The following is a 13,449-nucleotide window of genomic DNA, read 5'->3' on the forward strand; positions in this document are numbered from 1 at the left end:
GAGATCAATATAAGAGGAGAATATTACACTTTTTAACATATACGTACTAAATACAGGAGCATCTAAATATACAACACAAATATTAACAGACATAAAGGGAGAAATTGACAATAATTGAATTATAGTAGGGGACTTTAACACCACACTTACATTTATGGACAGATCATCTAGGCTTAAAATCAGTAGCGCAACAGAGGTCTTAAATGGGACAACAGACCATTTGACTTAATAGTTATCTATGGGACACCACATCCCAAAACAGCAGAATACACAGTCTTTTCAAGTGAACATCTGTATGTCTTCCTTACAAAAATGTCTATTGAGTGTCTTCTGCCCATTTTTATTAGGGTTGTTTGTTTTTTAATATTGAATTGATTGAATCATTTATATTTTTGGATAACAACCCGTTATTGGATATACAATTTGTAAATATCTTTTCCCATGAGTAGGTTGTCTTTTCATTTTGTTGGTGGTTTCCTTCACTGTGCAAAGATTTTAGTTTGATGTAGTCCATTTATTTATTTTTATTTCCCTTGCCTGATGAGATATATACAAAAATATTGCTAAGACCAGTGTCAAAGACGTATTGCCTATCTTTTTTGCAGCTTTTTGAGTAACTTCCTGACATTATCTTGAATTCTCTACTTGTCTGATCACAATCTTCCATGACATTAAGATTGGTTTCTGGAAAACTGTCATTTTCTTTTCTTAAAACAAATTATTATAGTTGATTTACAATATTGTGTTAGTTTCTGATGTACAGAAAAATGTATCATATATATATGGATATATATATATATATATCTCCATTCTTTTTTAGATTCTTTTCCCATATAGATCATTACAGAGTATTAAGAAGAGTTGCCTGTGCTATTATTTTCTTTTTCTAATTTCAGGTTACTGTGGTTTTCATGGGTTGCTCCTCTGCCAATGCATTTGAGAAAAAAAATATATATATATATATTATACACACAAGTTGACCCTTGAACAACAAGAGGGTTAGGGCCTCCAACCCTCTGTATAGCCAAAAATCCTCCTATAACTTTAAAGTAATTTTTCTGTATCCCTGGATAAACTAACCTTAATAAAAAATATTATAAATTGTCTTGGTTGTTAAGTGTATTTTTTATATGAGTAATGCAACTCACAACCATTCCTTCAGGGAAACAGGAGAAAATTACTTGGGATGACACATGTCATTTGAGAAGTAACTATTATTAATAAATCTATGGTGCTCCATCCAAGAAATGGAATTTCCAAACATTTTTGATCCAAAGGTAGGAAAATTTTGAAGTAGAAAAAACAAAAACTGCCTATATATCAGACTGAGGATAAAGCTTAATAAAGAGAGTTACTAAAATTGTATAAAGAAGCTGAATCAAAAAAATAATAAATCCCAGGAAATAAGTAGAAGGAGCAAATTTTATTTTACAATGATCAAAGAATCACATTTTCTCATTCCGAGGCTTTGAGTTATGCGATCAAGGGCACTTCATCACCCCAGTACAACTGGCCATTTTATACTTGGCATCAAATAGAATCTCTTCAGAGCCCGCTTTATGTCTTTATTTTTCAGACTGTAGATGAAGGGGTTGAGCATGGGTGTGACCACAGTGTACATCACTGAGGCTGTTGCACTTGAGAGTGAGCTGTGGGTAGCAGCAGAGCTAAGGTACACTCCTAAGGCCATACAATAAAATAAGGAGACAACCGAGAGGTGAGACACACAGGTGGAAAATGCTTTATACTTCCCCTGAGCTGATGAGATTCCTCGTATGCAGAAAACTATTTTAGAGTAAGAGTAAAGGATACAAGCAAAAGGACCAACACCCATCAGGACAGCTGCAAAATAGATCACCATGTTATTTAAAAAGTTGTCAGAATTGGAAAGTTGCACCACCTGATTCAGTTCACAGAAAAAGTGGGGGATTTGCACATCTGGACAGAAAGACAATTGCAACACCGTTAAGCTGCGTAACAAGGAATACATAGCAATCATTACCCAGAATATCAGAACCAGCAGTCCACAGAACCGGGGGTTCATGATGACCATGTAGTGCAAAGGGTGGCAGATGGCCACAAAGCAGTCATAGGCCATCACTGTCAGGAGAAGGTCATCTAATTCTCCAAAGAGAATGTAAAAATACATCTGGGTGATGCAGCCTTCATAGGTTATGACTTTGCTCTGGGTCTGAATGTTCCACAACATCTTTGGGATGGTGGTAGAGGTGAAACAGATGTCTACAAAGGACAGATTGGAGAGGAAGAAGTACATGGGGGTGTGGAGGTGGGAGTCTGAGCTGACAGCCAAGATAATGAGCAGGTTTCCAAACACAGTGATCAGATACATGGAGAGAAAAATCCCAAATATGAGGGGCTGCAGTTGTGGTTCCTCTGAAAGTCCCAGAAGAAGAAATTCTGAAATTTGTGTATTGTTACCTGGTCCCATGGGGTAGAGGTGACTATCAGGAAAAAGGAAAATAACATGACTAATTTTCACACAAACTGGCATAACTCACATAGCTGAAATACTGCAATTTCTATTTATCCCTCAAGAAATTAATGTTAATATTTTTTATAGGTAAGTTCTTTGAAGGTATACTCCATTTCATCTCTGACTAGGAATTTTTGTCCCATTCTCAGCATATTTCCAAAGAGGTCATATATTCTAGAGTTTTAATGTATTCTTTCATACATTTGAGAAATATATATTGAGTGCCAACCATGTTCCCAGAACATGAAGGCAATAAGTGGAGAGTGTGAAAAAACCAATCTCCCACAATACAAGGATGGTGAAAGATGATATGCAAATAAAACATTATATAATATGTCATATGGTGACAGATGCTATGAAGAAAAGAAAACCAGGTATAAAGGAGAGAATAGTAGGAGGTGTTATTTTGTACTGAGTGTTCTGGTAAAGGCAACAAACAAGGTGATAATTGAACAGATAGCTCAAGAAAGAAAAAGAAGGAGCTAGTAAGATAATAGGAGAAGTGTGTGCCTCACAGAAGGAACGGACGGACGTGAGGAAAATGCTTGTTCCATGTATTCAGATCCAAACAAGGAAGCCAGTGGGGCAGAGAAATAAGCAAAAGGGGGAGTAATTAGAGACGGTGTCAGAGGATGCTGAGGAAAAAGTGGCCTCCCTGCTACAGTTAAAACTTCAATACACAGAGAATCTCTCCTTCCATGTTGCTCCATGCACATGAATTGAGCTGCAAAGGCTTCCTGTGAATTATATCAGATCACCTTCTTAGTTCCATCTGTTGATTGAATTCTGGCCTCTCTATTATAAGTCATCTTAATATTTGAGTCCAGGTGCCTCTACTTTAAGAACTGCTCTCACTCCACAAGGCACAGGCACAGACATACACCATGGCCTCCTGAGCTGTGTTATTACTATGCTTTTCTCACCCAGATCCACTCTCCTTAGGCCATAAGTGATTGCAACTCAAGCTGGTCAGATCAGATTATCCTTCTCCTCAAGAATGTATAAATGGTCCCCAGAAATTCCAGTTCATAAGCTTCCCATGGAACAATAAACTTGGGGTTTCTTTTTGGTATGGCCACTTTCTGTTCCATGTTTAAAGAACTATAGAAAGCATGAGAGAGGGAAAGAGAGAGAGAGAGAGGGATGGAGAGGAATGAAATGGACATTAAGGGGAAAAATATCCAACAAACACAAATGGCCCCTGAGACAATGCAATGAAGAAAAGCTTCCTTGGTTAGTCAACATTCCAGCTCCAGTGACATCTCCTTGATGCACAGGAAAAATAATTTTAAAATATCTTTTTGCCAAGGACATAAACAGTGATATCTTTATGATGTGAAACACCTTACAGTTTGAGTAGCCCAAGAGGAAAATAAGCAAAGGGAATAAACTAACAATTCAAAACCATCAATTTACAAAATACAACAAAAGTTGCACATGTTTTATATGAAGCAGTAAAAGACTTCATTTTCCTGAGGCTTTTCCCTATTTGTCCACTCCTGTTAATAAATAAGATCCTTAGACTTACTGTCCTCTTTTACTGGAAGCATTTTATGCCTGCCATTCCTTCTTCTAATGGAGCTTCCATTAATACCCTTTAATTGTCAACACTGACACTTGCATTTCCAAGTGCAATGTTCACTTTATTTTTAGACCATAAATAAATACATTAATTTAGGAAAGCCAGCAAAACAACCACAGTGATCTCTGGCATCTGGGCTATGCTAGATTGGCTCGCAGGTGACCTCAGGTACAAGTTCTTGGCTTCCATCCTAATTCTCTCCTGCGGTGTCTGTGGAGCTCTCAGACTCACCTGCATGCAGATTCAGAGAGGAAGCTTTCCCTGTAGATGTCAAAATTCCCCCCTAAATGACTGATGATGCAGACAGAAGTTTTGTCCTCAAATAAGACAACAGGAAGAAATAAAATCAAGCATTGATCTCCCAGCCAGATTTAGGACTGCAAAAGCAAGGACCATGTCTTGTCCAAAGTTGCACAGGCTGAGGGATGGCAGCAGAGGTGATATTTAGAGCTTCATATGTCAGCTCATTAGGCATGTTTTCTTCTTGTTACTCCAACGACTAAGTGCATAATTTCCCTTGTAGACACAGGTCTGGGCAGAATGGAACTTTTTTCTGCTGATTCTTTGTTCCTAGGAGACTATATTATAAGTTAGGTGAGTTCCGTTTTTATTACTCCTTCTCCATTAGCTCTCTTGATTCCAAAGCGCTAAGCCTCCCAGACTGCCTCATCACCTGAGTTCAAATTTTCTCTAAAGTGTAATATTGAGGGATTTGTCTTGAGTAGGTCACATGAGTTTTCAAAGCTTTCATTTGTGGTGGGGACACAACCTCTGAAGTCTCTAAACCTGACTATTCCCCTCTTCAAAAACAGGGATAACTTTGCTCCTGTAATATAAAATCTTGGGTGTTATATTCCCTGGATTCATGATATTTTTCCCAGGACAATTAGGAATGTTCTACTTATATCAGAGGTTAAGAGCTGTCATTTTGTCTCTCATCATATAATGTTTGTAACTATAAGAGACATATTTAGATATTGTTATGCCCCATAAACTAGCTTAGCATATTACAAAAGTTGTCAAATTTAGTTTTAAAAGCAGTGCATTCTATGAGGTAGTACTTTTATAAACTCCTTTCTCCATTGTAGAAATGGGACTCAGAAGGATTTAGTGTTCTGCTTAAAGGTATAAACCAAGTGAGGGATGGAGTCTGATTAGAATATCTCAGTTCTGGAACTCTGGGGCAGTGATTCTCAAACAGAGATGATTTAGCCCCTAGGGTTATTTGGCAATATCTGTAGGGATGTTACTAACCTCCTATAAACCACAGAACAGCACACAACACAAACACTCTCCTCCAAAAGTCATCATTATGATGGTGAGAAACTATTCTAGACCAGACATCTATAAATTCACTGTGCATACAAATCACCACGGTTTGTAGTTCAAATGCAAATTCTGATTCATCAGGTCTCTGTTGGGCCCAGGGACTGCATTTCTTTTTTTTTTTTAATTTTTTTATTGGAGTATAATTGCTTTACAATGGTATATTAGTTTCTGCTTTATAACAAAGTGAATCAGTTATACATATACATATGTTCCCATATCTCTTCCCTCTTGCATCTCCCTCCCTCCTTCCCTCCCTATCCCACCCATCCAGGCGGTCACAAAGCACTGAGCTGATCTCCCTGTGCTATGCAGGTGCTTCCCACTAGCTATCTACCTTACGTTTGGTAGTGTATATATGTCCATGCCTCTCTCTCGCTTTGTCACAGCTTACCCTTCCCCCTCCCCATATCCTCAAGTCCATTCTCTAGTAGGTCTGTGTCTTTATTCCTGTCTTACCCCTAGGTTCTTCATGACATTTTTCCCCTTAAATTCCATATATATGTGTTAGCATATGGTATTTGTCTTTCTCTTTCTGACTTACTTCACTGTGTATGACAGACTCTAGGTCTATCCACCTCATTACAAATAGCTCAATTTCGTTTCTTTTTATGGCTGAGTAATATTCCATTGTATATATGTGCCACATCTTCTTTATCCATTCATCGGATGATGGACACTTAGGTTGTTTCCATCTCCAGGCTATTGTAAATAGAGCTGCAATGAACATTTTGGTACATGACTCTTCTTGAATTATGGTTTTCTCAGGGTATATGCCCAGTAGTGGGATTGCTGGGTCATATGGTAGTTCTATTTGTAGTTTTTAAGGAACCTCCATACTGTCCCCCATACTGGTTGTACCAATTCACATTCCCACCAGCAGTGCAAGAGTGTTCCCTTTTCTCCACACCCTCTCCAGCATTCATTGTTTGTAGATTTTTTGAGGATGGCCATTCTGACCGGTGTGAGATGATATCTCACTGTAGTTTCGATTTGCATTTCTCTAATGATTAATGATGTTGAGCATTGTTTCATGTGTTTGTTGGCAATCTGTATATCTTCTTTGGAGAAATGTCTATTTAGGTCTTCTGTCCATTTTTGGACTGGGTTGTTTGTTTTTTTGTTATTGAGCTGCATGAGCTGCTTATAAATTTTGGAGATTAATCCTTTGTCAGTTGCTTCATTTGCAAATATTTTCTCCCATTCTGAGGGTTGTCTTTTGGTCTTGTTAATGGTTTCCTTTGCTGTGCAAAAGCTTTGAAGTTTCATTAGGTCCCATTTGTTTATCTTTGTTTTTATTTCCATTTCTCTAGGAGGTGGGTCAAACAGGATCTTGCTGTGATTTATGTCATAGAGTGTTCTGCCTATGTTTTCCTCTAAGAGTTTGATAGTTTCTGGCCTTACATTTAGATCTTTAATCTATTTTGAGCTTATTTTTGTGTATGGTGTTAGAGAGTGATCTAATCTCGTCCTCAATGGTGAAAAACTGAAAGCATTTCCACTAAGATCAGGAACAAGACAAGGTTGCCCACTCTCACCACTCTTATTCAACATAGTTTTGGAAGTTTTAGCCACAGCAATCAGAGAAGAAAAGGAAATAAAAGGAATCCAAATCGGAAAAGAAGAAGTAAAGCTGTCACTGTTTGCAGATGACATGATACTATATATAGAGAATCCTAAACATGCTACCAGAAAACTACTAGAGCTAATCAATGAATTTGGTAAAGTAGCAGGATACAAAATTAATACACAGAAATCTCTGGCATTCCTATACACTAATGATGAAAAATCTGAAAGTGAAATCAAGAAAACACTCCCATTTACCACTGCAACAAAAAGAATAAAATACCTGGGAATAAACCTACCTAAAGAGACAACAAAAGACCTGTAGGCAAAAAATTATAAGACACTGATGAAAGAAATTAAAGATGATAAAAATAGATGGAGAGATATACCATGTTCTTGGATAGGAAGAATCAACATTTTGAAAATGACTCTACTACCCAAAGCAATCTACAGATTCAATGCAATCCTTATCAAACTACCACTGGCATTTTTCACAGAACTAGAACAAAAAATTTCACAATTTGTATGGAAACACAAAAGACCCCGAATAACCAAAGCAATCTCGAGAACGAAAAATGGAGCTGGAGGAATCGGGCTCCCTGACTTCAGACTATACTACAAAGCTACAGTAATCAAGACAGTATGGTACTGGCACAAAAACAGAAAGATAGATCAATGGAACAGGATAGAAAGCCCAGAGATAAACCCACGCACATATGGTCACCTTATCTTTGATAAAGGAGGCAGGAATGTACAGTGGAGAAAGGACAGCCTCTTCAATAAGTGGTGCTGGGACTGCATTTCTAACAAGTTCCCAGGTGTAGTTGATGCTGCAGATCTTGGTCTGTGTATCACATTTGAGTAGCACGGCTGTGGTCCTGTCTTTGAATCAGGTATACACATGTTTAGTCTTCTCCACCAAGAATCTTTTTTTTTTTTTTTTTTGAGGTACGCGAGCCTCTCACTGTTGTGGCCTCTCCCGTTGCAGAGCACAGGCTCCGGACGCACAGGCTCAGCGGCCATAGCTCACCAGTCCAGCCGCTCTGTGGCATGTGGGATCCTCCCAGACTGGGACATGAACCCATGTCCCCTGCATCGGCAGACGGACTCTCAACCACTGTGCCACCAGGGAAGCCCCTCCACCAAGAATCTTTTATGCGTGTGATCTTGAAAGAAATGTTTTTCACTCATGTTATAGGTGATTACCCATAATGTATCACTATAATCACAACAACCATTCCTTAACCCTAATGAAAATAGGAACCTTTCACATGGACACCAAAACCCATACTTCAATGAATACATATAGAGCATGAAAATGAAATATTTTGCCTAGTAATACAAAGTGTAGTTTAAATTTTCATCTTATTTATGTTTTTCCCTAACTCAAAAGCCATGTTAATTGTATGTATTCAAATCTGTGTTTCTGTGTAGACTCCAATTGGAAACCTGTAGTTGATTATCATTTGTCAGTGACTAGGGTAGTCACTGCAGACACAGCTGAGTAAGAGAACATGATCCCTATATACACCACCAAACGTAAAATAGATAGCTAGTGGGAAGCAGCCACATAGCACAGGGAGATCAGCTCGGTGGTTTGTGACCACCTAAAGGGGTGGGATAGGGAGGGTGGGAGGGAGGGAGATGCAAGAGGGAAGAGATATGGGAACATATGTATATGTATAACTGATTCACTTTGTTATAAAGCAGAAACTAACACACCACTGTAAAGCAATTATACTCCAATAAAGATGTTAAAAAAAAAGAGAGAGCATGATCCTAAAGTGAAGAATAAAACTGAATAACCACCTGTAAAACAAACTATAGGTTAAAGTCTCCATTTGCAAGAAGAGCAGTTAAGGCAGTGATTTACAAAGGAATTGTGTATACAAAATCAAAAACTGTAGTCTTAGTTTTCCTCTATTATAAAATTATATAAAATGCCTTGGCTAGTAAGTGTAGTTTTGTTTTTGCATGGTAGTATTATTACTTACGACAATTCTTTCAGTGGCACAAGATAAAAATTATTTGGGATGATATATATAATTTGAGAAGAAATTGTTCTTAAGAAATCCATGTTGCCCCATGATGTAAATGGGAATTGTAAATATCTTGAATCAGGTTTGGGAAAAAATTTGAGAAGGTAGAAAATGGACAAAGGGGGAAATTGTTTATAAATCAGAGAAGGAAACATAAATGTGAGTTACTTCAATGTTACAAAGAAGTAGAATCAAAGAAATGAAAATTTCAGGAAATAGAGGGAGCAAGTTTTACTTCCACACTCTGATCAAAGAATATCAAATTCCGGCTCAAATGCTTTGCACCCTGCAAAAATGGGGATTTTTTAACCCTATGACAGTTGGTCCTTTTATAGTTGCCATCCCAAAGAATCTTTTCAGAGAACTCTTTATGCCTCTGTACCTTAGACTGTAGATGAAGGGGTTCAGCATGGGTGTGACCATAGTGAACATCATAGAGGCTGTTGTACTTGACTGTGAGGAGAAGGGCTTGAGTAGTAGCAGAGCTGAGGTACACTCAAAGCCCACAAAATAAAATAAGGATACAAATGAGAGGTGAGACGCACAGGTGGAAAATGTTGTTGTCCAAATATACTAAGAATAGGTAAATGTATACCTGTTTGATGGAGACTTCATAGGTCATGACTTTGCCTTCTTTGGGATGGTGGTGAAGGTGAAACATACCTAAAAAGAACAGATTGGAGAAGAATTACACAGATGTGTGGAGGTGGGAGTCTAAGATGGTGGCCAGGATGATGAGCAGGTTTTCCAACACAGTGATCAGGTACATGGAGAAGAGAAGCCCTGTTATGAAGGACTGCAATTCTGATTCCTCTGATAATCCCAGAAGAAGAAATTGTGAAATTTGGCTATCATTTACTGGTCCCATCTGGTCCTCACCAACACTTGTTGATTTTTTTCTCTTTGATAATACCCATTCTAGCTGGTGGAAATTGTATCTCACTGTGGTTTTGGTTTCCATTCCTCTGATTATTAATGATGTTGAGCCCCTTGTCTGTGCTTCTTGACCATCTGTGTGTCTTTCTTGGGGAAAAAAATGTCAACTGAGGGTCTTCTGCCCATTTACTAATTTTTTGTTTATATTGAGTTGATTGAATTCTTTATATTTTTGGATAACAACCCCTTATCAGATATATAATTTGCAAATACCTTTCCCCATGAGTAGGTTGCCTTTTAGTGTTGGTGGTGGTTTCCTTCACTGTGCAAAGCTTTTTTGTTTGATGTAGTCTCCTTAGTTTACTTTTATTTTCCTTGTCTGAGGACATATATCCCCAAAGATACTTCTAAGATCGATGTCAAAGAGGTGCTGCCTATGTTTTATTTATGATTTGTAACTTTTCATGTCTTACATTTATGTCTTTAATCTATTTTGAGTTTATTTTTTGTATGTAGTGTAATAGAGCGATTCAGCTTCATTCTTTTGCCTGAAGTTGTCCATTTCAGAAAATATTCCTTTTCATGTTGTGATTCAGTTACCAAATGAAGTAGCTAAAGTTATTTTAATGTTTTTTTAACATTATACTATAATTGTTTAATAACCTACTCTGATATACAGTTTCAATTTTTGGTTTCTGTCTATCACCTTACTCAACGTTTTGTGTACATTTGCCTTTACATTTCAGGTAGAAGAGTTCATTTCAACATCCTTATAAGACAGTTCTGGTTGCTGAACTCCCCTAGCCTTTGTTTGTCTGGGAAAGGCTTTATTTAGCCTTCATACCTGAGGGATTACTTTGCTGGATAGAGTATTCTTGGATGACAGTTTTTATGTTTCAATATTTTAAGTATGTCTTTCCATTCTCTCTTGGCCTTTTGAGTTTCTGCTGAGAAATCTGCTCATAGCTTAATGATGATACCTTTGTAGGTTACTCTCCATTTTTTCTGGCTGCCTATAACAGTCTTTCTTTGTCATTGACTTTTGACAGTTTTAATATAATGTGTCTTGGAGAAGGTCTTTTGCATTGATATATTTAGGTCTTCTATTATTTCTTCCCCAGACTTGGAAAGATCTCAGCTATTATTTCTTCAAATAAACTCTCTTTCTTTCTCACTCTCTTCTCCTTCTGGGATACCCATTATGCTTGTTACCTTTTCTAATGGAGTCATATAGCTCTTGTAGAGTTGCTTCATTTAAAAACAAACAAACAAACAAGAAAGGTTCTCTCTTCTCTTCTTCCTAAATCATTCTATCTTTGAGCTCACTATTTCTATACTCCATATGGTGTACTCTACCTCTAGTGCTATCTAATGCATCCTTCATCTAATTTATTGAATTCTTTAGCTCCAGAATTTCTGTGCAGTTATGTTTAACAGTTTTCATCTCTTTGGAAATTGTTCCTCACGTTCATTATTTTTATTCCTAAACTTATTTAAGTGCCTTTGTGAATTTTCTGGTATCTTGTTGAGTTTCTTCCTGACACTGTTTTGAATTCTCTACTTGTTTGATCACAATCTTCCATGACTTTAAGATTGATTTCTGGAAAACTGTTATTTCCTTTTTATGCTTCCATGTTACTGTGGTTTTTCACTGGGCTCAATGGGTTGCTCCTCTGCCAGTGTGTTTGAAATGGAAAGCAGCTTTCTTATTTAAGTAAAACCTTGTTTACTTTGATTCTAACAATTCAACAGAGTGGGAACAAGAGGATCTTCTATGTTTTGCAGTTAGATGACTCTGTAGCACAAGTATTTGGTTTCTTTTACCTGAGCTGCATGTGGCTATATTGGAGAAACTATATTTTTTGCATTTCATGGCCTCTGCCAGAGGTGTCATCAGTGCCCTTGTCACCACTGTTTGTGCCTCCAGGGTCACTGGTGCCTTGGTTCTGCCACTGTCCCTGCTGTGGTTGGTATGTCTGCTGGGGGAACCAGGATGGTAGGCACTACTGCCATATCCAAGGTGACCTAGGTCAAAGGCTACACCATCTGTGCTGCCTGATTTCCTGTGGCTGTATGTGCTGCTGCATCCAGGGGGCCAGGGCCATGTGTGCCACCCCCACTGGTGCTACCAGATTCTCTGGGCTATGGGCTCAGCTGCCTCAGCCTTGGGGCCGGGACCAGTGGCACTGCCTCTGCTGTTCCCCTGATTCCATGTCCTCTATGTATTCTAATCTACCCACCTTCAGATATGCAACTATGTGAATCTCTGGAGGTCTGGCGTTTTGGGCAGAGGAACCTTTGTTTAGTTATAGATGTTTTACTAATAGTAGATTGAAGGGGTGGGACAAAGGGAGAGTCTTCTGCCACCATGATGCTGATGTCACCAATGATAAACTATTTTTTCCACAAATTATAAGATTAAAATACATATATAAATGGAGTAGACTATCATATATTAGTGAAGAAAGAATTGCAATATGGCTGCATACAACCTCATGGATGAGCTTTAGAGTTACAACATATAGAATTACAGGTGAATACAGACTCATGAGGAGCCCAGCAGAGATCAAAACAACTCCTCAATATTAAATCTCATTTGATAATAAAGGCATTATATTAAAACCTTTACCATTAGGATGAGTGGTTATGCAGCAATAACTAACCGAATAAAATATTAAATAGTACAGAACTGACAGCAATTGTAATAATCTTCTCATTCTATGCATTTATTCTGATATTTAAAGATAAAATTCAACATTACTCTGTTTTTGAATTTTATTATAGATAGATAATTGTATTAAAAAGTTACTCCATTGCAGTTTCCTCCCAGGTAAGCAGGAGATTGGCAGACACGTTAGTTTGCACAAATTGTGACCCTGAATCACATGACTAGTTAGGTGTTCCAGCTCTCTAGTGAGTCATCTTTTGATCATGAGATACATACACATACATATACATGTATAAAGAGTTGACCCTTGAACAGTGCAGGGGTTGGGGCAATGACACCCTCTGCAGTTGAAAATCTGTATATAACCTCGTAGTCAACCCTCTTTATCCACAGTTTCACACCCACTGATTCAGCCAACCCTTTTATAAAGTTATATAAATTGCCTTTGTTTTCAGCTGTACAATTTTTTATATGAGTAATTCATCTCATGACTATTCTTTCAGGAAAACAAGGTAAAAATTACTTGGGATGATATATGTCATTTAAGAAGAAATTATTCCTAAGAAGCTATTGTCAGTCCATGAAAAATTGGGAAAGCCCAAATATTTCATATCCAAAGTTTGGAAAATTTTGAAGTAGAAAAAAAGCACATTAAAAAATGCCTATATAATAGACTTAGGAGAAAGTATAATAAAGTGAGTTACAGGATTTGTATAGATAACTTAACCTAAAAATAACATGGAAATCACAGGAAACAAAGACAATGAGCAAATTGTATTCCACAATTAACAAAGAATCACAATTTCTGGTTGTGGGACTTTGTGCCATGCAATCAACGGCATTTCATCACCCTTAGGGCAATTGACCCTTTTGTGACTGCCATCCCATTGAATCTCTT

The 13,449-nt window shown here is 37.6% G+C and overlaps 1 protein-coding gene across 1 annotated transcript; it reads right to left on the bottom strand.

Annotated features, from left to right (window-relative positions):
* Positions 1-1,495: 1,495 nt before the first annotated feature.
* LOC309804851 (olfactory receptor 7A17-like) lies at positions 1,496-2,449 on the bottom strand (the record flags this gene model as incomplete). The annotated part of the gene is made up of 1 exon (XM_082622505.1): positions 1,496-2,449. One exon carries the CDS (start codon positions 2,447-2,449, stop codon positions 1,496-1,498), a length of 954 nt encoding a protein of 317 aa, XP_082478631.1.
* Between the last annotated feature and the right edge of the window lie 11,000 nt (positions 2,450-13,449).

This window comes from Mesoplodon mirus (assembly GCF_964341445.2).
Source record: "Mesoplodon mirus genome assembly, chromosome: 5".
NCBI classification, from domain to species: Eukaryota; Metazoa; Chordata; class Mammalia; order Artiodactyla; family Ziphiidae; genus Mesoplodon; species Mesoplodon mirus.